This window comes from Bos taurus, chromosome 4 (genome assembly GCF_002263795.3).
Source record: "Bos taurus isolate L1 Dominette 01449 registration number 42190680 breed Hereford chromosome 4, ARS-UCD2.0, whole genome shotgun sequence".
NCBI classification, from domain to species: domain Eukaryota; kingdom Metazoa; phylum Chordata; class Mammalia; order Artiodactyla; family Bovidae; genus Bos; species Bos taurus.
The window spans coordinates 47,797,929-47,819,663 of NC_037331.1; the positions used below are offsets into that span (position 1 = coordinate 47,797,929).

The 21,735-nt window shown below is 39.3% G+C and overlaps 1 protein-coding gene and 1 long non-coding RNA gene across 3 annotated transcripts in view; both read right to left on the reverse strand.

Moving 5' to 3' along the window:
* Positions 1 to 21,735, reverse strand: part of LOC104972036 (uncharacterized) — a 554,511-nt gene that overhangs the window by 377,511 nt on the left and 155,265 nt on the right. The window lies entirely within an intron of this gene.
* CCDC71L (coiled-coil domain containing 71 like) lies at positions 12,211 to 16,461 on the reverse strand. The gene has a single exon (XM_024991051.2). It carries the CDS (start codon positions 16,360 to 16,362, stop codon positions 15,661 to 15,663), a length of 702 nt encoding a protein of 233 aa, XP_024846819.1. The 5' UTR covers positions 16,363 to 16,461; the 3' UTR covers positions 12,211 to 15,660.

Below are 21,735 nucleotides of genomic sequence, written 5' to 3' on the forward strand. Positions count from 1 at the left end.
TATTTTTCACATTTTAACAAACTAAAATGATATATTTCATAGATTTAATTAAACATGTTCAGTTCAGTTCAGTTCAGTCACTAAGTCGTGTCCGACTCTTTGTGACCCCATGAATCGCAGCACACCAGGCCTCCCTATCACCAATTTCTGGAGTTCACTCAGACTCACATCCATCGAGTCAGTGATGCCATCCAGCCATCTCATCCTCTGTCGTCCCCTTCTCCTTCTGCCCTCAATCCCTCCCAGCATCAGAGTCTTTTCCAATGAGTCAACTCTTCACATGAGGTGGCCAAAGTACAGGAGTTTCAGCTTCAGCATCACCTTACAATGAACACCCAGGACTGATCTCCTTCAGAATGGACTGGTTGATCTCCTTGCAGGCCAAGGGACTCTCAAGAGTCTTCTCTAACACCACAGTTCAAAAGCATCAATTCTTCGGCACTCAGCCTTCTTCACAGTCCAACTCTCACATCCATACATGACCACTGGAAAAACCATAGCCTTGACTAGACGGACCTTTGTTGGCAAAGTAATGTCTCTGCTTTTGAATATGCTATCTAGGTTGGTCATAACTTTCCTTCCAAGGAGTAAGCGTCTTTTAATTTCATAGCTGTAATCACCATCTGCAGTGATTTTGGAGCCCCAGAAAATAAAGTCTGACGCTGTTTCCACTGTTTCCCCATCTATTTGCCATGAAGTGATGGGACCAGATGCCATGATCTTCGTTTTCTGAATGTTGAGCTTTAAGTCAACTTTTTCACTCTCCTCTTTCACTTTCATCAACAGGCTTTTTAGTTCCTCTTCACTTTCTGCCATAAGGGTGGTGTCATCTGCATATCTGAGGTTACTGATATTTCTCCTGGCAATCTTGATTCCAGCTTGTGTTTCTTCCAGCCCAGCAGTTCTCATGATGTACTCTGCATAGAAGTTAAATAAGCAGGGTGACAATATACAGCCTTGACATACTCCTTTTCCCATTTGGAACCAGTCTGTTGTTCCATGTCCAGTTCTAACTGTTCCTTCCTGACCTGCATATAAGTTTCTCAAGAGGCCAGTCAGGTGGTCTGGTATACCCATCTCTTTCAGAATTTTCCACAGTTTATTGTGATCCACACAGTCAAAGGCTTTGGCATAGTCAATAAAACATGTATAGTTCCTTTTTTGTTCCCTTACTTGTAGTGGCCCCATGAGGTGTTTTTAGTCCTGGTTTACATGAAGCGAAAGCTCAACAGTAACTTCTTAAAGGTTACTAACAAAATCTGCTAAATTCAACCTGAAGGCAAGGTGTTTATACCACTGACATGAAATAAACATCATAAAGAGATCCCCTTTTGAAGCCCTATTGATGACAGTAGTGAAGCTGGGGGCCACTTGGAGGTGTAATATACTATTCTTCTATGAAAATAGGGAGTGGGGACACCTCCAGATAATCCATTCACTGGCACAATTGAGACCTTAGACACTGAAACAGACCAAGATAACAGAAAAATCTCTTATTAAAAAAGCTTGGAGGCCAAAAAAAGAAAAATATCCACAAGATGGTCTTAGTCTGAATGAACCAACCAAAATATGGCATGTTTTAAAGCACTGATGGTATATAGTGAAAAAGAATCCATTTCACCTTGACACTAAGGATGTCCTCATTCAAGAGGTACAAGTGTTGCAAACATGGATTAGTAATTCTAAGATTTGAATGCTATTTACACAGTCATAAGAACAGAAACCATTTACAGGTTTTCAATTTTTAAAATTAAACTCTGCACAATTAAAAAAAAAGACTTGATTGCAGGGAAGAATAAAATGCTAACAACAATGAAAGAAGTACAAAGCTGATACTAGGTGGAGGAGAAATAAAAAATGCACAAAGGATAAAGGAGAAACCTTACAATGTAGGAAGTAAAAAATGATAGAACAAGTAAGAGATTTAAGTACCTAGCTTAAAATTACATAATGTGATGGTTAATTTTATGTTTCAACTTGGCTAGGCCACAGAGGGCCCAGATATTTGTTTAAACATTATTCCTGGTGCATCTGTGGTGATGTTTCTGGATAAGAGTAACACTGAATAAGTAGACAGAGTAAAGCAGACTGCCCTCTGAAATGTCAGTGTTGCTGTTCAGTCATTCAGTCGTATCTGACTCCTTGTGACCCCATGGACTGCAGCAAGCCAAGCCTCCACTGCCTTCATTATCTCCTGGAGTTTGCTCAAACTCATGTCCATTGAGTCAATGATGCCATCCAACCATCTTATCCTCTGCTGCCCCCTTCTCCTCCTGCCCTCAATCCTTCCCAGAATCAGGGTCTTTTCCAATGAGTCGGCTCTTTGCATCAGGTGGCCAATGTATTGGAGCTTTAACTTCAGCATCAGTCCTTCCTATGAATATTCAGGACTGATTTCCTTTAGGATTGACTGGTTTGATCTCCTTGCCATTTAAGAGACTCTCAAGAGTCTTCTGCAACACCGCATTTTGAAAGCATCAATTCTTTGGCCTCCAGCCTTCTTTGTGGTCCAATGCTCACAACTGTACATGACTACTGGAAAAACCATAGCTTTGACTAGACCAACTTCTGTTGGCAAAGTGATGTCTCTGCTTTGTAATAGGTTTGTTACAGCTTTTCTTCCAAGGAGCAAGTGTCTTTTAATTTCATGGCTACAGTCACTGTCCACAGTGATTTTGGAGCCCAAGAAAATAAAATTTGTCACTGTTTCCATTTTCCCCCCATCTATTCGCCATGAGGTGATGGGACTGGATGCCGTGATCTTTGTTTTTTAAATGCTGAATTTTAAGCTGATTTTCACTCTTCTCTTTCACCTTCAAGAGGCTCTTTAGTTCCTCTTTGCTTTCTGCCAGAAGGGTGGTGTCGCCTGCATATCTGAGGTTATTGATATTTCTCCTGGCAATCTTGATTCCAGCTTGGGATTCATCCAGCCTGGCATTTCACATGATGTACTCTGCATATAAGTTAAATAAGCAGGGTGACAATATACAGCTTTGATGTACTACTTTCCCAGTTTTGAATCATTAAAATTGTTCCATGTCTGGTCCTAACTGTTGCTTCTTGACCTGCATACAGGTTTCTCAGGAGGCAGGTAAGGTGGTCTGGTATTCCCATCTCTTTCAGAATTTTCCGGTTTGTTGTGATCCACACAGTGAAAGGCTTTAGCATAGCTGATGAAACAGAAATAGATTTTTTTCTGGAATTCCCTTGCTTTTTCTATGATCCAACAGATGTTGGCAAATTGATCTCCAGTTCCTCTGCCTTTTCTAAATCCAGCTTGTACATCTGGAAGTTCTCAGTCCTCGGACTGTTGGAGCCTAGCTTGAAAGATTTTGAGCATTACCTTGCTAGCATGTGAAATGAGTGCAATTGTGAGGTAGTTTGAACATTCTTTGGCATTTCCCTCCTTTGGGATTAGAATGAAAACTGACCTTTTCTAATCCTCTGGCCACTGCTGAGTATTCCAAATTTGCTTTTATATTGAGTGCAGCACTTTAAGAGCATCATATTTTAGGATTTAAAATAGCTCAGTGGGCCTCATCTAATCTGTTAAAGAGTTCAGTAGAGTAAAAGACTGAGTAAGAAAGAATTCACTGTCTCTGCCTGACTTTCTTCAAAATATTGGTTTTCTCATACCTTCAGACTTAGACTTGAAATGGAAATTACACTATCAATCTCCTGCTTTTGGGGCCTTCAGATTTAGACTAGAACTATACCATTGGCTTCCTGGGTCTGGACTTCTCAGCCTCCATAATGGTGTGAGCTAATTCACATTTATACTGTTTCTTTGTAGAACCCTGACTAATACACATTTGAACTTCATCCATTATGCCTTTTTGCCCTCAGATCCAGTTTCTGCATTTCTCCTACAAACTATATTTCCTAGGTTCTTTGCCAACTGGCTTCCAGTGTAGTTTGTCGAACAGTGGTTTGACTGCAGAAAGGAAGGGAGGAATAAGCCCAGAATCTAGCTCCTTTCTGGGCAGCCCCTTCTCCTGTGATCCCAGTTCCTACCAGGCACAATTCTTTATTTCTCTAGCCCTGGGGTAGAAACACTTTCTGGTGATACTTGGTGATTTTCTGGTGATACTCTGGTGATTCCTGGTCACCATCATTTTTTGCTCTGGGATCTCCCATCACCTAGTAACTGTTTAGATACCTATAATGAATCATTTTCTGGTTGGCCTCTGACTAAAACAGTAATACAGATAGGAATTCAGTAATATAAGTATACCTGAAGAAGAGGAGAGGAGAGAGAAGAGAGGTAGTATAAGTGAACTACATCTCGTCTTCATATAGGAAGTCAGTAGATGGTGCACAATTTGATAAATCAATAAACAGCACTACAGTACATTATCTAGAATCATGAAGACAACAAAAAGAATAAAAATCTGAAATGGTTCTAAGTGTAGCCTCAAACTATGGAGTCAGTAAAAGGCCCGTATCGCCAAGGACTCGGGGGAGACAGACGAATAAATGGAACATAGTGGGATGTACTACACGAATGCAAGATGTTAATAATAGGGGAAACTGTGTGAGCGTGTGTGGTTGGGGGGTGGCAGGGATAGAGAGGTATATGGAAACTCTTTGTACTTTTCAGTCAATTTTTCCGAACCTAAATCTGTTTTTTAAAATAAACTCCATCAGTGAAAAAAAAGAAGGGAGGGGAGATAGGATGAGAAGAGGAAGCTATCTAAAAGACATGAAGGAAATTTAAACGTTAATACATATTTCTAAGTGAAAGAAGGCAATTTGACAAAACTATATACTTTATGATTCTAATTACATGACATTTTGAAAAAGGCAAAACTATATAAACAGAAAAAAAGCAGTGGTTGCCAAGGTTCAGGGGGAGAGAGGAAGTGATGCAGAGCTAGGGCACAGAGGATTTTCAGGGCAGTGAAACTATCCTATATGATACTAAAATGGTGGATACCTGACATTATCTGTTTGTCAAAACTTATGAAATTGTACAACAGAAAAGGTTAACCCTAGTGTTAGTTAATAATAACGTGTCAGTAATCAGCCATCCTGTCCTAGCCCCAGCAATCAGACAAGAAAAAATAATAGAAGGCATCCAAATTGGAAAGAAGTGAAACTGTCACTGTTTGCAGATGACAAAATATTTAACATAGAAAATTCTAAAGACACCACCAAGAAACTAAGAGAGCTCATCAATGGATTTGACAAAGTTTCAGGATACAAAATTAATATACATAAATGTGTTACATTTCTATATACTAACAACAAACTATCAGAAAAAGAAATTAAGAAAGTAATTCCATTTATAATCACATCAAAAAGAATAAAATACCTAGGAATAAATCTAATTATGAAGGCAAAACAGCTGTATTCAGAAAACTATAAGACATTGGTTAAAGAAACTGAAGATGTACAGATAGAAGGATCTACTGTATTCATGGATTGGAAAAATAATATTGTTAAAATGACCATACTACCCAAAGCAATCTAAAGATTCAATAAAATCCATTTCAAAATATTAATACCAATGGCATATTTCACAGAGTTTGTATGGAAACACAAAAGACTGAATGATCAAAACAATCTCAAGAGAGAAGAACAAAGCTGGAGGTATCATGCTCCCTGATTGTGAACTATACTACAAAGCTACAGTAATCAAACAATATGGTACTGGCAAAAAAAAAAAAACAACAACAAAGCAGACACACAGCTCTATGGAACAAAATAAAGAGTGCAGAAATGAACCCACACTTAAATGGGCAATTAATCTATGACAAATGCAAAAAAATACAATGAGGTAAAGGCAGCTTCTTTAACAAATGCTCTTGGAAAAACTAGACATTTACATGAAAAAGAGTCAAACTAGGACATTTCTCGCACCATATACAAAAATTAATTCAAATGGTTTAAAGACTTAAATGCAAGTCCTAAAGCCATAAAATTTATGGAAGAAAACACAGGTAGTATGCTCTTTGACGTCAGTCTTAGTAATAGTTTTTGAATATGTCTCCTAAGGCAAGGGCAACAAAAGCAAAATAACAAATGGGACTACATCAAACTAAAAAGATTTTGCACAGTGAATCAGTCAGTTCAGTTCAGTCGCTCAGTCATGTCTGACTCTTTGTGACCCCATGAACCACAGCACACCAGGCCTCCCTGTCCACCACCAACTTCCGGAGTTCACCCAAACCCATGTCCATTGAGTCAGTGATGCCATCCAACCATCTTATCCTCTGTCATCCCCTTCTCCTGCCCCCAATCTTTCCCAGGATCAGGGTCTTTTCAAATGAGTCAGTTCTTCACATCAGGTGGCCAAAGTATTGGAGTTTCAGCTTCAACATCAGTTCTTCCAATGAATATTCAGGACTGATTTCCTTTAGGATGGACTGGTTGGATCTCCTTGCAGTCCAAGGGACTCTCAAGAGTCTTCCCCAACACCACAGTTCAAAAGCATCAATTCTTCAGTGCTCAGCTTTCCTTATAGTCCAATTCTCACATCCATACATGACCACTGGCAAAACCATAGCCTTGACTAGATGGACCTTTGTTGACAAAGTAATGTCTCTGCTTTTCAATATGCTGTCTAGGTTGGTCATAACTTTCTTTCCAAGGAGTAAGTGTCTTTCAATTTCATGGCTGCAATCACCATTTGCAGTGATTTTGGAGCCCAGAAAAATAGTCAACCACTGTTTCCACTGTTTCCCCATCTATTTACTATGAAGTGATGGGACTGGATGCCATGATCTATCAACAAAAGGAGAAGGCTGCTTACTGAATGGGAGAAGATATTTGCAAACTATATATAATGAGGAATCAATATACCAAATATATAAAGAGTTCATGTAACTCAACATTAAAAAATAATTAAAAATAGGCAGAGAAACTACACACTTTTCCAAAAACACACAGTTGGCCAACAGGCACATGAAATGATGCTCAATATGACTCACCGTCAAATAAAAGTAAACCAAAACCACAATGAGCTATCACCTTACAATTGTCAGAAAGACTATTATCAAAAAAGATAAAAAAGAACAAGTGTTGGTGATGATATGGAGAAAAAGGAATACTGGTGTACTGTTACTGGCAATATAATGGTGCAGCTGCTATGGAAAACAATATAGATACTCCTCAAAAAATTAAAACCAGAATTACTACATGATCCAGCAATTCTACTCTTGAGTATTAATCCAAAGAAAGCAAAAACACTAACTAGAAAAGATATATGCATCCCTATGTTTATTGGTGCATTATTTACAATAGTCAAGATATGGCAGTAGCCTAAGTGTCCATCAATAGATGATCGCATAAAGTAGCTTATGGTGTATATATGATCGAATATTAGTCAGCTATAAAAAATAATCTTTCCTTTTGTGACAACATACCCTAGAGGATATTATGCTAAGTGAAGTGAGTTAAAAAGGAAGACAAAAACAATTTTTCTTATCTTTGAAATCTAAAAAGTAAAACAAATAAATCAACATAACAAAGCAGAAAGAGATTTATAGACACAGAGATCAAGTGGCTGCCAGAGGGTGGGAGGTGAGGGAAGGAGAGAAAAAGGTAAGGAAGATTAAGATATACAAGTTTCCAGTTGTAAAACAAGTAAGTCACAGGTATGAAGTGTACAATGTGGCAAATAGAGTCAAAAATTATATGTTTATATGGTGAAAGATGGCTATTAGATTTACCATGGTGATCATTTTGAAATGTACAGAAATATTAAATCACTGTTGTGTAATAAGAACTAACATAGTATAGGTCAACTATATTGCAAAAATAAACAAACTGATAGAAAATAAAGATCAGGTTTGTGGTCACGGGAGGTAGGCTGGGGGAAGCCAGAATTGGATAAAGGTAGTCAAAAGCTACTCTAATTATAAGTTATAAGTTACTCGGGATGTAATGTACACTGTGATAAGCATAATTAACACTGCTGTATATTAGATATCAAAGTTGTTGAGAGAATAAATTCTAATAGTTATCATCACAAGGAAAAATAGTTTTTTCTATTCTTTTAATTTTGTTTCTCTATAAGATGATGCATAAACTTATGAAGTTCACTAAGCTTACTGTGACAATCATTTCATGATGTATGTAAGTCAAATAATTCTGCTGTACACCTTAAACTTGTATAGTGTGAAAGTCACTCAGTCATTTCCCACTCTTTGCGACCCCATAGACTCAGTCCATGGAATTCTCCAGGCCAAAATACTGGAGTGTGTAGCCTTTCCCTTCTCTAGGTGATCTTCCCAACCCAGGGATCAAACCCAGGTCTCCTGCATTGTGGGCAGATTCTTTACCAGCTGAGCCACAAGGGAAGCCCAAGAATACTGGAGTGGGTAGCCTATCCTTTCTCCAGCAGATCTTCCCAACCCAGGAACTGAACTGGGGTCTCCTGCCTTGCAGGTGGATTCTTTATCAACTGAGCTATCAGAGAAACCCCCTAAACTTATACAGTGCTGTAGATCAATTACATCTCAATAAAACTAGAAGAAAAATTTTAATTAAAAAAATGGGTCCTCCATCAATTATAATAAATATATTCCTATTAATGCAAGATATTAATAACTATAGAAACTGAGAGTGGCACAAAATTCTGTACTTTCTATGGAATTTGCCTGTAAACCAAAAACTGCCCTAAAAAAAATAGCCAATTCTACAAAACCTTGACTTAAAAAAAAAAGTCTAGGAAAGGAGTGTTTGTGGGTAAGGTGGGGCTTTATAATTGTTAGTCCTCATGTGCTTTTTAAGGTTTTTTTTTTTTAACTATGTACACATCACTTGGATTAAAATGTTTTTAATTTTTTAAAACATGTGTTTACCCACCAGGATGGCTACAATGAAAAAGACTAAAGATACCAAGTGTTGGCAAGAATTTGAGGTATCTAGGACACTCACATACTACTATGAAAGTTTGTGTAAATTGGTATAACCACTTCAGAATATTTTGGCCACCTGATGTGAAGAGCTGACTCATTTGAAAAGACCCTGATGCTGGGAAAGATCGAAGGCAGAAGGAGAAGGGGATGACAGAGAATGAGATGCTTGGATGGCATCACCGACTCAATGGACATGAGTTTGAGGAGGCTCCAGGAGATGGTGAAGGACAGGGAGGCCTGGTGTGCTGCAGTCCATGGGGTCCCAAAGAGTTGGATACCACTGAGTGATGAACAACAACTTTAGAAAATTGGAGGCCTCTACCAAAGCTGATTATTTGCACAGCATGTGACCCAGCAAATTCACTCCGAGGGCACCCATGTATACTCAGTCGCTAAGTTGTATCCAACTCTTTGCAACCCTAAGGACTGTAGCCCACCAGGCTCTTCTGTTCATGGGATTTCCCAGGCAAGAATACTGGAGTGGGTTGCTATATTCTTCTCCAGGGGATCTTCCCAACCCAGGGATTGAAACTGCGTCTCCTGCATCTCCTGTATTGGCAGGCATATTCTTTTCCACTGAGTCATCTGGGAAGCCTCACTCCAAGACAAATATTGAAAAAAAAAAAAAATTCACCAAAGGATATGTTCTCTTACATGCACTGAAGCTTTATTCATAATTGCCCTAAATTGAAATCCACCTAAATGCCCATCAAGAGTTGTAAAAACTTTGTAGAATATTCAGAGTGTAATTCTACACACCAATGAGAATAAATAATTAAGAACTACATGCAATAATATGAAGGAATCTCACAAATAATTTTCAGTGAAAGAAGCTAGGCATATGACACATAATTCCAAGTATATAAAGTCCCAAAACAGGTTGTCTATGCTGTAAGAAGTCAAAATAAAGATTCTCTTGGAGGGGAGATGGTGAGTGATTAAAAGGGGCATAGGAGAATCCTCTGAGGGTACTGGCTAGATTTTGTTTTTTCAATCTGAGTGCTGGTTCCCCGAGTATACTGAATTTACAAAACTGTATCAAGCTGAGCTCATACTTTTCATACATCCACTTTTTAGTATGTGTATTATGCTTCAATAATTTATTTTAATCTGAGAGTTTTGAACCCTAAGCTGCACTCTTTTTTTCAAATTCTTGCCACTAAACATTTAAACAAATAATATGTACTTTAAAAATCCTGCCAGATGTATGTATGTATGTGTGTTACTTTTTGTAAGAATCTCAGTGTAACATTTCTATGAATACTTTCAGAAGCAGAAGTCCACTTTTGAGTCCAACAGAATATTTGTTCAAATTTGCTGGGTCAGCCATAGCGTTTGCTGTTGTTATTATCATTACCTTACAGTTGGTTTCTGGATATGTTTATCATGTTTCAGATCATAGTTTAGCATGACATTTACCAAGATAAGTGAGTATGGACAGTGAGAAGTCATTGCTCTTATATCAAATCAGCAATCAGGCTCTGTTTTGAGCTTCTTACTACTAGGTAACTTCCACCTAACACAGTTCTTTGTGTCAGCTTCAGATACTGAAGCCTTAGCTTTCTCACCAAGTTAAAATATGCTCTGTTATTCTTTGTGCTATGAGGAATCATGTCTACCCTTGTGGCTCAGTCAGTAAAGAATCTGCCCACAGTGCAAGAGACCTGGGTTTGATCCCTGGGTTGGGACGATTCCTGGGACAAGGAAATGGCAACCCAGTCCAGTATTCTTGCCTGGGAAACCCCTTGAACATAGGAGCCTGGTGGGCTACAGTCCATGGGGTCGCAGACTGGACTTAGTGACTAAACAACAACAAGAAAAAGAATTATAACTAAACTACAGGCTGTAGACCCCAAGTCTGCAAATGAGTGAGTCAATGTTTCAAACATGAAGATTTTTTTTTTTACTTTCAGTAATAATTTTTTGCTCTTCAAATATATCATACTCATTTGTTTCCTTGAACAACCGAACTATAAACTTCACAGGAGTTTATTCTAATTTAATTCTGTACATGCAAAGTAACATGGTTCTTAAGCAACACTTCCTGAACTTATGCCAAGGGAAAACTTAGAGCGGAAATCTGGCAAGTTCTAAGATCAACAACGTTAATCTATTACTTTTATAAATTCTCAGATAGTTTAAAACATGTTACAGTGCATCTGAATTATCTTTCAAAGATATCATGATGATTAAAGAAGACCCCCCAAATTTTAAGAGAGCCTAAGAAAACTCCAACAGTAAAATCTGTTTTGTATTGGGTTGGCCAAAAAGCTCGTTCAGGGTTTTCCACATCTTACAGAAAAAATCCTGAACCAATTTTTTGGTCAACCCAATAAGTCAACTTAATCCAAACTCTTGCTTTATAGTTTGTCAGCAGGCTAAAGATATTTCAAGATTCTTCTGTCTTCAATTTAATTCACCCACAAATTACCATCTCAATCCATCTTTTAGCTTTCCCAGACCACACTCTATTCTTGGGGTGCTAAATTCCCAGGGGATCAATCACTCTCAGCATTTACATTCTCAGTGCAGGTATCTCCAATTAATAGCATTTATTAAGAATTTCCTGTGTCCACCACTAATATCCCTTTTTTAAAACTAACCACATATGATACTTGAGGAAGCTAAAGCATGGATAGTTTACATAACTTATCTCAAGTTCTAATTATGAGTAGTGAAACCATAATTCCACTCCAGGCACTGCGATTCAGTTTACTACACTGTGCTGCTTCTAATTATTAACAGGAACTTCAGGCCACACAGTAGTACTATGAATCCTGCCCTTGGTAATACTCTACTCCTACCTTGTAGACTAATGAAAATTCTGGCTTTACTCATTCTGTGGAACAGCATTTACTGCTGCTACTCACAAGGAGACACTTGGACATTCTTTCCTACCATGAACAATGTGAGCTTTATTTAGACTTTTTATCACCACCACAGGAGGATTTGGGGCCAGGGTTCAAAACTGAATTTTGATGCATCTTTAAAGTCTTTTTGGTAAATGACAAGATTGGCCATTTTGGTAATGACAAATTTTGGTAATGACAAGATTGGCCATGAAATACTATTCTGGAGATTCACTAGATCATCCAAACGGTGATGTCAAATTTTGGTAATGACAAGATTGGCCATGAAATACTATTCTGGAGATTCACTAGATCATCCAAACGGTGATGTCAAAAAGAGCCTCAAGACAGTACAAAACACAGATCTCAAGACTGGTAGGAGTCTCAAGTTCATCAAAAAAAGTCAAAATTGATCCCAAGATGCTTTCCAACTCACATAAAAACATAAAATCCCATTTCAAAAACTTTCAACATCATTAGAAAAATCAGTCACCGTATATTCTCTAAAATTTATTTACAATTAATAAGTTAAAAAGCAGAGTACAACCAGATTGTAAATCTTAATCATATGCACATCAAACTGTCCAAGGAAACAATTTAGTTCCATTAACAAACAATTGTCTTCTAAAGTACTTAAGACATAACAGGCTATCAAAAAATATTTGAAACACACCAATAAAGTAAATATTATGTATATAAGTCCACTAAAAACCACCAATTTAAAGAATGCTGTGGCTACCCTTAAAACAACAAAAGGCTTTGAGTTCAGAATTGCTCAGGTTTTTTGTATTCAAATAATTTTAATGTTTCTTTATTGAAGAATTTTATAGTACTATCATTTGCATGGAGCAAATCAATAGGTGTCAGCCACCAGCTTAGTTATACAAGTCCAACAGGGTACTCAAACTTTGACAAAATAAATACACACCACAACAGCGACACTTTGCACTATCAACAACAGAGCTTGCCCTTAACAATCATGACATTACTGGTTTCAGGAAGGAAAATTAAGTTGTTGGTTGACAGGGAGGATAAAAATGACATCAGGAAGATTCAAAGGTTAAGTGAGGTGACAGTCACCACATTTAGGCACTCAAGAGTTAAAAATGAAATAAAAGCATAGCGAGGTGATCAACTTCCTCCTAGCTTCTCCCTCTACTTGTGCCATATAAGATAATCTTATAAGAGAATGAATCAAGTCATGAGATTTCTTTTAAAAAACTATATACAAGCTAAACTACAGACTTAGAGGACAGAAAATGGATGCCTCACCATAAAGGCCACCTTGCCAAGTTTCTTTTCACATTCTGCCCAATGTAACCACAAAATACTTTCACTTTCCTATTAATATACTAGCCAACTATATTAGTTGCTTCTTCACATTTTAGGAGTTGTAACATAGGCTTTGCTAAAGAACACTTGGCAAAAATAAAGACTTTTTTGACACCTATTTCACAAACTAGAAATGGTATGATTTTTAAGCAGACCAGATAAATAACATATTGAATTCAAGATGGGCAATCAGATCCAAACTGAAATCAGACAGCCCAGATAATTCAAAGAAGCATTTATGCTAGTTCAAGTGCACTAAAGTAACAAGGCATGAGGGAAAAATGTTAAGAATCTCAGTTAAAATAAAATGCATGATGTCAATGGTTGTTTCCGTTTTGTGCTGAGCAGTTATCCTCCCAGCTAAGTTTAATTTCAAAACCCTCTGGGAAACTATCTGGATAAGCTGTATGTTGAAATTACATTCTAATATGGCCATTGAATTTATTTTTTAATTATTATAAAACTATATACAAAAGTAAGTGGTACCAATACATAGTTGTTTTTTTTTTTAGGGGCTAGTTAACTAAAAAAAAATGAACAATTTGGGAGTGAGAGAAGGGAGAAAACCTTATGTGTCTGCAATACAACTGCCAATGGAAGCTAATAACCAAAAGAATATATATAAGCTTCCTATCACAGAGATCAAATGTAACTCTCCATCATCTAAGTAATGATTCATTTTTATTTACTCATGTGACAGTGTTTGTTACAACGCATTATTATTGAGTAGTGAATAAAAGAATACGAGGCATACTGGGAAACTGGCATCAAGTCATGTATATATAATATATATATATATAATTTTCTTTTTTACAAAACAAGAACACTGAAATTAAAGTCACAAAACTCCTACTTATGTACTATTAAACTTGAAAAATTCAATTCAGAAAGCTATGCCATTTGAAATCTAAGAACACAAGAGTCAAAATTGCAACTCTTACTATTCTCCTAAGAAGCTGCCAAGCAGAGAGAAATCTTAATATTGAGGACTTCCTATGTTAAGTTCCAGCCAGTGTAAGTAGTTTCATGGCAGACTACTTAAATTTGAAAAACTGTGGTACAAAAACCACTTGACCCTTTAGATATTGCAGTAAAATCTGGCTGTGGCACCACTGGCTAAATACCATTAAGTCTTGCTGCCACCAATGACCAAAGGCACTTGGATAATCAAGAATTCCACTCTGGGCCATATGGTATAAACGCTATTAGAGAAGTGTATAAGAAGGGTCAGTACCTAGTGTGAATCGCCCGTTGGATTCCTGTGGTCTTCAGCTGTCAACAAAGACAGGTAACTGCAAACATAATTATGAATGGAATTAAGGTAAAAAAGGATACTCGTGGAGGAAAAAAGACAAATGTCACGATGTCTATAAAGGTGATGGGTATTAGTCGGGGCACTTTCTGCTATTCAACACAAAGTAGAGAAAGATCTATTTTGCCCAGAGTAATTTCAACAAGTTATTTGATACCAAGAAATGCCCCCACCCTCTAAAAAGCTAATAGTTCTGAGAACTCTAATGGGTATTCTGTTTACCATTTTAATCACCAGGTTTACACACATTCATTTCTTCTACGTGGCTCCCAATTTAAAATAGGTTACCTTTGAACTTCTTTGTATGTTAGACCAGTACAAAGAGGCCAAACCATTTCCAATAGGATTCCATCCATCTCTTTAACCAACACCAGTTCTTTGTAACTCATTTTTTTCTTTATCACAAGCCATGTGGTTTCAACGTACTTTAATTTTTATTTAATCAAAAAGAATTTAACAAATCAACTTTTCCTAAACAGAACTTTATATGAGTTTCTACCATTTTCTTTAGGAGCTCAGTAAATATAAACATTAAATCTCAATATAAAATCTTTAGAAACACCTCAAAAATGTTGAAATAGTTGTACTTTGCATCTCTTTGTTTGTAATCACTGAGCCCATGGCATTCAAATCATACAAATCCTTGCACTCTTAACATTAAGTCATTAAGTTTGAAAAATATCCTTGGTCAAAGCTTTGGAATCCGGTTAAAATTCGGAAACGAGTGGGATTCAGAATACCCTGAGCACAAACGGGTGCAACAACAGCACAAAACAGGTTCGATCTATCGTCCAGACAGGTTCGATCTTTCGTCCAGAAAGAGGGGTGGCAGTTGAAAAGAAAAAAATGGGGGTAGGAGGTGGGAAGGAGGCCGGGATAGAAGAGCGGGGTGAAAAGCAAGTAGATTCTGGCTTTATTACACGAAACCAAATTCCTTTGGAAAAAATAACGACTTCTTCGGAGGACTTCCAGACCAGTGAGGTAGAGTCCAAAGGGAGAAAACGGATCTGCCCCTTCAGTCCTGGAGACGTCTCAGTCCGGGGTAGGGAAGCAAACGGCCCTCCCCCGCGGGTCCCGCGGTCTCCTCTGCTGCCCGGCACTGGGAGGGGGTGGAGGGCGCACCTGCCCCGGAGTTCCAGACGGCGGTGCCGCGGGCCCGGGAACACCATCCGGTGACTTCTTCGCCCATAAAGTGCATAAGGGGACAGGGTCCTGGCCGGATCTGTAAACACTCGACTGACACTTGTCCATCCCCCCGGGCGGGAGCTCCGTCCCCGGCTGGGAGGGTGACGCGGTCCGCGCGTCATGCCCGGGGCACCGGGAAGCGGCGGAGCCTCACCACGGGTTCCAGGTTCACTCGCAGGATTTGGCGCGCTTTACGCCGTGCCGCCGCCAGGCTGCGCTCTCCCCACACGTCGCTGCCGACGCGGATGGTGGGGAAGGTGGTCAGCGTCGGGGTGGCCGCCCTCCAGATCTCCTCCAGGGTGCGGCCCCCGAAGCAGGGTTCCGGGGCCGCAGGCTTGACGGGGCAGCTCTCCTCGGGGACCGGCGGCGGGGGCGGCGGCAGCTTCCTCCGGCGGGCGGCTGGCGCCCGGGCTCCGCGGCGCCTCCTCCTGGCCGCCGCGCTCGGGGCCGGCCTGCGCGTCGGGCCGCGGGCGGTGGGGCCCCCTGGGGGTTCGGGGACGAGTGCCCGGCAAGAGGAGTAGCCGTAGACGTCCTTGCTGCGCAGGATGTGCGGGGAGAACTGGTGCTTGAGGCTGCAGAGGAAGCTCCAGAGCTCCGCGTCCGAGCTCATGAACTCCGTGCTGCGGGGCATGAACAGCTTGAAGGCGTCGCCCAGTGCCTTGGTGCTGTCGGCCAGCGACAGTTGCGACCGCGAGTACACCACCTTCTCCTCCCGCGCCTCCAGACCGGCTCCTCCTCCCAGCCTAAAGCCGCCGCCCCGGGCGGCCGCGGCCGGGGCCGCCGGGGGCCGGCGCCGCCGCCTCTTCACGCTGCGCCGCATCGGAGGCCGCTCGGGGCCGCCCGCGCTCGCCGGGTCCCGCCGCCGCCGTCCCCGCCCGTGTTTGGCTCCGCGGTGGCGGCCGCTGCTGGCACCTCCCGCCCGGCGCGTCTCTCGCTACTTTTCTCGCCTCCGCCGCCGCTGCCCCTCCCCCTCCGAGGGCGGAGGACGCGGGTGAAGATCCTGCCGCCCGGTACAAGATGGCGGCCGGCGCCCACCCCTGGGCTTTGTCATTGGACGGCGCCTCGCCCCCCTGGTTTCTCTTTCTTCTCCTCTCTTGCCTCCTTTCGCCCTCTGCCTTTCTTTAAATGTGCCCGCCTTTGGCCCCTCCTACTGCAGCCCCGACTCCACCCATTGGGTGCTCTCAGAAGAGGGCGGGGACTAATGGGGGAGAGGCCAGTTCCTGGAAGATGGTGCTGGGGTGGGTGATGGTGGCTCTTGGACACGAGTCAACAGTTGGGTAGGTATATGAGGAGGGTCCCTTGTCTAGAGTGGACATCAGCTCCACTTGGGGGGGAGTCACTCTACTCTCGGAATGAGTGGATGTGCATTTATGGATTGAGCTGGGAGGTCTACCAGTCTGAATAACAAAGGGAGACCTACCCAAAGGCTGTAGTTTGTATCACAAAAGGGGAAATTGGGTGTAAGTCTAGAGGGAATGGGCCTTCCACAGTTCTCTTCTGAACCTTCAGAAGCCTCTCTTGGCATCTTCATCCAACTCTTACCCACTTTGACCCCAATCCATGTCAAGCAACGCTAGTAATCCAGAATCATTCAGATAATACGGCCGCTGTCAGTGGCATAGTCTCCTTCTAGACAGTGGAACCATCTTCACATTTAAGAGATGCTCTGCTTATCAGGAAAGTAAAGCCTCTTATACCCATAGAACTTTGCTCAAGTTGATCAAAGATCAATTACAACAAAGCCATTCTTACAGAAAATATAATTTTTAAATATACAGTTGGTTTTAAATGAGTGCACTTCACCTTTCATTTAGTTTTAGTATGTCCCTTTGCAGTACCATCTCTAGCGCAGAGAAAGGATGCAGTTTCACAATCAAAAGGTTTCTGTTGAAAAGAACAGGTTGTTAAGACCCCATCACCTTTTGTATTTGAGAGGAGGGGATTGAATGTTTATAGAGTAATGCACAGTCTTCTGTCATCTTTTCTATCCTCAATACTTAGTTCAGCACCTGTCAGACAGTGGGCACTCTATTTTTGTTGAGTGAACCAGTGAGAAACATAATGATGTGAGAAACGTATATTCAAATTGCTAACAGGACAATTTCACATTTTACATTTCAGGTTTCTCTTAACTCCGTTAAAGTTTTAAGGTTTAAAAAAAAAAAAAAAAAAGCACTCCTAAAACATAGAACTGTGAGGTAGACATGCAAATTTTACCCCTGAGAGAGCCCTTTATTTTGCAGTAGAAAACTCATAGAGCAGAGTTTTGTGATTCACACATAGCTGCTATTGGTTCCTTCGAATATTTGAGCTAAAAGACACCTAGTTCAATCTCCTTATTTCATGGATGAGGAAATTTGGATCCACAGAGGTTAGGTAATGAGGCTTCTTGATTGTAGGACTAGGACTATAGTTTAGGTCTTTGGATTCCTAATCTTAGTGATCTTTATATTTCACTAGAGATTTTACAAATTGTACTGCTCAGACTCAAAGAGATTCAATAGAAAATGCTTTATGAGTGGAGTGACCAAGGAACAGAGCTGTTCACCTGATTCCACTTCTGGCTCCTCCCAGAATTGAGCAGTTTTTAACCTGTCCAGTATACTGGACTTACAGATTATATTTTCTTAGAACCAGATTTTAACTTCGATAAAAAATAAAAATATTTTGAAAGTTGCTTCTCTGTACCACAGCATCCTGTCCATGCACTGGGTTTATGCAAAAATCAAGCTTCCTACCAGAGGACCAGTTCGCAACCTACCTAAATCATGGTAACTTTCTGAAGAGAAAATCAGTTTCCTAGAAAAGCATATCCTGATCTCAGAACAAAATTATGGAGCCAATTATCAGCTTCCTAAGTCCTTATAAAGAAATGATATTACAACTCTTTATATCACAGTTAGTTCTGTTGGTAATTTTGGGAATACATACTAATGTGAAATTTGTGTAACTTCCAATGGAATGCCCCTGCAAGACAGACATAGAAAATCTCATAGAGTAAGCCAGCAGAATGGTAAAGGGAATTCATAGTGAAAGAAAAATAAGGATTTATGTACTCCTGGCTTTTTGTCTTGATATTCCTTCCCTTTCATGTTAATCCTGTTTTAAGTACTTAGGGTTCTCAAGTGTGGAAAGGCTTAGGGTCGTTTGCTACATAAATATACCAGACATCTATACAAACTTACAGAATTGATTTTGATTGAAAGGATAAATCTTATAAGACTATTCTCATACTAAGGAAACATAGGTCTCAACAAATTGCAGAGCATTCAAAGTTCATTTTATAATACATACTCATTTAATTTACTTAAACCAAACAATATCTTTATGAAATATTTTTTGGAATTAACATGTCAAATGCTTAAATTATTGTATAATTTTAAATTTGGCATTGTTTGATTTCTCTGTTTCTCATTTTTACATTTCTTCCTGCCTCCACCTTTTGATTAACTTAAATAGTCCTACAAATGGTACTTATCCATTCTCCAGAAGTGAGTAAAATTTACACATAATTTTTTCTTTTAGTTCCTGAGACTCTCCTAAGACACTACAAGCTTTTGGAAAGTTACAATTAAATTTATTTAATTTTATTGCAAATTAAAATCTTGTTCTTGAAGAAACACTATTCAAAATGCTTAGTTTATTCCTTTACCTCTCAAGGAGAATGATGCATCCATCCTATATCTGATATTGGTGAATAACAAGAACATACAGAACAAAAATTAGCTATATGTGTATATTTTCTGAATTTATGCAGTTTAAAATGTAGTTTATAATTTATGTAGTTCAAAAATGAAACCAAAAAGAATAAAGTGATTAGAGAAATTAAAAATAACATATATCTCTTTGCTATCCAGAACTTGTGCTATAAGATTCCACTTCTATAAAATAATTTGCTTCTTACAAAGTGGCCAAAAAATTAAAAAGTATCTGTAAATGGTTGGGAGTATCCACTCTGGAATCAAATAGACTTGGAATCAAACAGGTCTTTATAACATAATATCCTTAGATATTTTAAAAAAATCTTTCTGAGCCTATTTCTTCACTTATAAAATGGGTGTAATCTCTGCTTCAATAGATTATTTTGAGGACTGAAGGAGCAAACATGAGTAAAACTTGTACTAGAGTGTCTGGATCACAGTAGGCATCTGATAAATAATAGTTATCATTATTTGTCTTATCTAATTATGAGGATTTTGTTTGGTTTAGCCTACATATTTCAAATCCTACATTACAGAGGGAGTCTGTAGATTTTTTTAAGTAATAGATAGATGAGGGGAAAAGAAAAACGTTACAGCAAGAAGGAAATTTAGGGATCATCTAATGGGTCCAACACTCTTAATTCAGATGAGAATATTGAGATGCCAAGAGAGCTGCCAAAGTTTACATAGCTGAATGGTGGAGTACTTGGAACTAGAACCTAGGTCTCTAACTGTTAATCAAAAGTTGTTTCTAACAACTCTGGTATTTAATCCAAGGAGATAGCATTAATTTGTAGTCCAAATGAAATTGCATAGAACATGATTCATCAATTTCAGTCTTTTCATTAAAATAATTATGAAGTAATGTAGATTTTTCTATAAAAGTTACCTCAAACCTCTGATATGCTCCTGTGTGTGTGTGTGTGTGTGTGTGTGTGTGTTAGTCGCTCAGTCGTGTCCAACTTGCTGTGACCCCATGGACTGTATGTAGCCTGCCAAGCTCCTCTGTCCATGGGAGAATCCCATGGGATTCTCCCATGGACAGATTAAAGGCAAGAATACTGGAGTGGGTTGCCATTCCTTTCTCCAGAGGATCTTCCCAACCCAGGGATCGAACCCTGGTCTGCATTGCAGGCAGATTCTTTACAATTTGCTACAGGGAAGTCAAACTGTTTAATTTAAAATACACAAAATACACATATAAACTGAGAAGCCAGGACTTCCACGCATGTACTTTCCCTATTCCTCCTGCTACTTTCAGTTTTAAACCCTGGACATTATATATCAAAGGAACATAAGAAGACTGAAGAATGGAGAGGAGAAAGCCAGGCTAAGGATTTCAGAACCCAAAGAACATTTTCTCTTTTCTGCACACACCTAAGACTGGGTGCTGGAGAAGTCCGCAACCAAGAAACACCAACAGACATAAAAGTGCTGACCAGATCATGTTCTCTCTAACTTTATACCCAAGAAAGGCGTAGCCTACCAAGACAGAAACTTTTACAAAGTTATCAGTCTACTGCAGCAAAATAGCACCAAAAAACAAACAAACAACTATGGCTTCTACCCTTTCCAGGCTATAAGCAGGCACTCTACCACCCCTTCTGGAGTAGTGTCAGAGAAGGTCAAGTAGAGAATCATCAATCTCATCCCTTCTGGGCAATAGAGAAGCTATTCTCTTCTAAAATGTCAGTGGAGACCATGTGGGGACCAATAATAAGACACTCGTATTCCTCCCAGTAGAGGTCTAGTAACCAGCTAGCATTCCCACCCCCACCAAGTAACAGTGAGGCAGAGTGGGAAACTTGGACTTGTACTTGGCAATAGTGAGGCAGCATCCCTTCCTTTCCTTTCTGTAAAAATGTCAAAGGAAACCTGCTAAAAACAGATGGTTTAAATAATATCCAGAGTCTCATAACATAATAGCCAAATGTCTAGGTTGCAACTGAAAGTTATCTAATGCTGAGAACCAAGAAGATCTCAACTTGAATAAAAAGGGATCATCAATAAATGTCAACACTAAGATGAGAAAGAAATCAGTATTTTGTAGCAAATATTTTAAAATAGCCATTATAAAGACATTTTAACAAGCAGTTATGAACACAACTTGAAACAAATGAAAAAGTAAAGAGTTGCAGTGAAGAAATAAAACATCTCAGCAAAGAAACAGGAAATATAAAGAAGAACCAACATGGAAATTTTAGAACTAAAAAATACAATGATTGAAATAAAAAATTTAGTGGATGGTCTCAACAGCAGAAAGGAGAAAAAAAATCAGTAAACTTAAAGATAAAACAATAGATTTAATCCCATCTGAAGAAAAGAGAGGAAATATACTAAGAAATCAGAACAGAGCCACAAGCACGTATGGGACTATAAGATCTATTATTAGTGTAATCAGAGGACTGGAAGGAGAGGAGAAAGAAGGCTGAGCTGAAAAAGTACTTGAAATAATGGCTGAAAAATGTTCCAAACTAGGCAACAGACATAAA

Excerpts from the sequence above, each read along its gene's own strand:
- CCDC71L (XM_024991051.2), bottom strand. The coding sequence starts at position 16,362 with ATGCGGCGCAGCGTGAAGAGGCGGCGGCGCCGGCCCCCGGCGGCCCCG.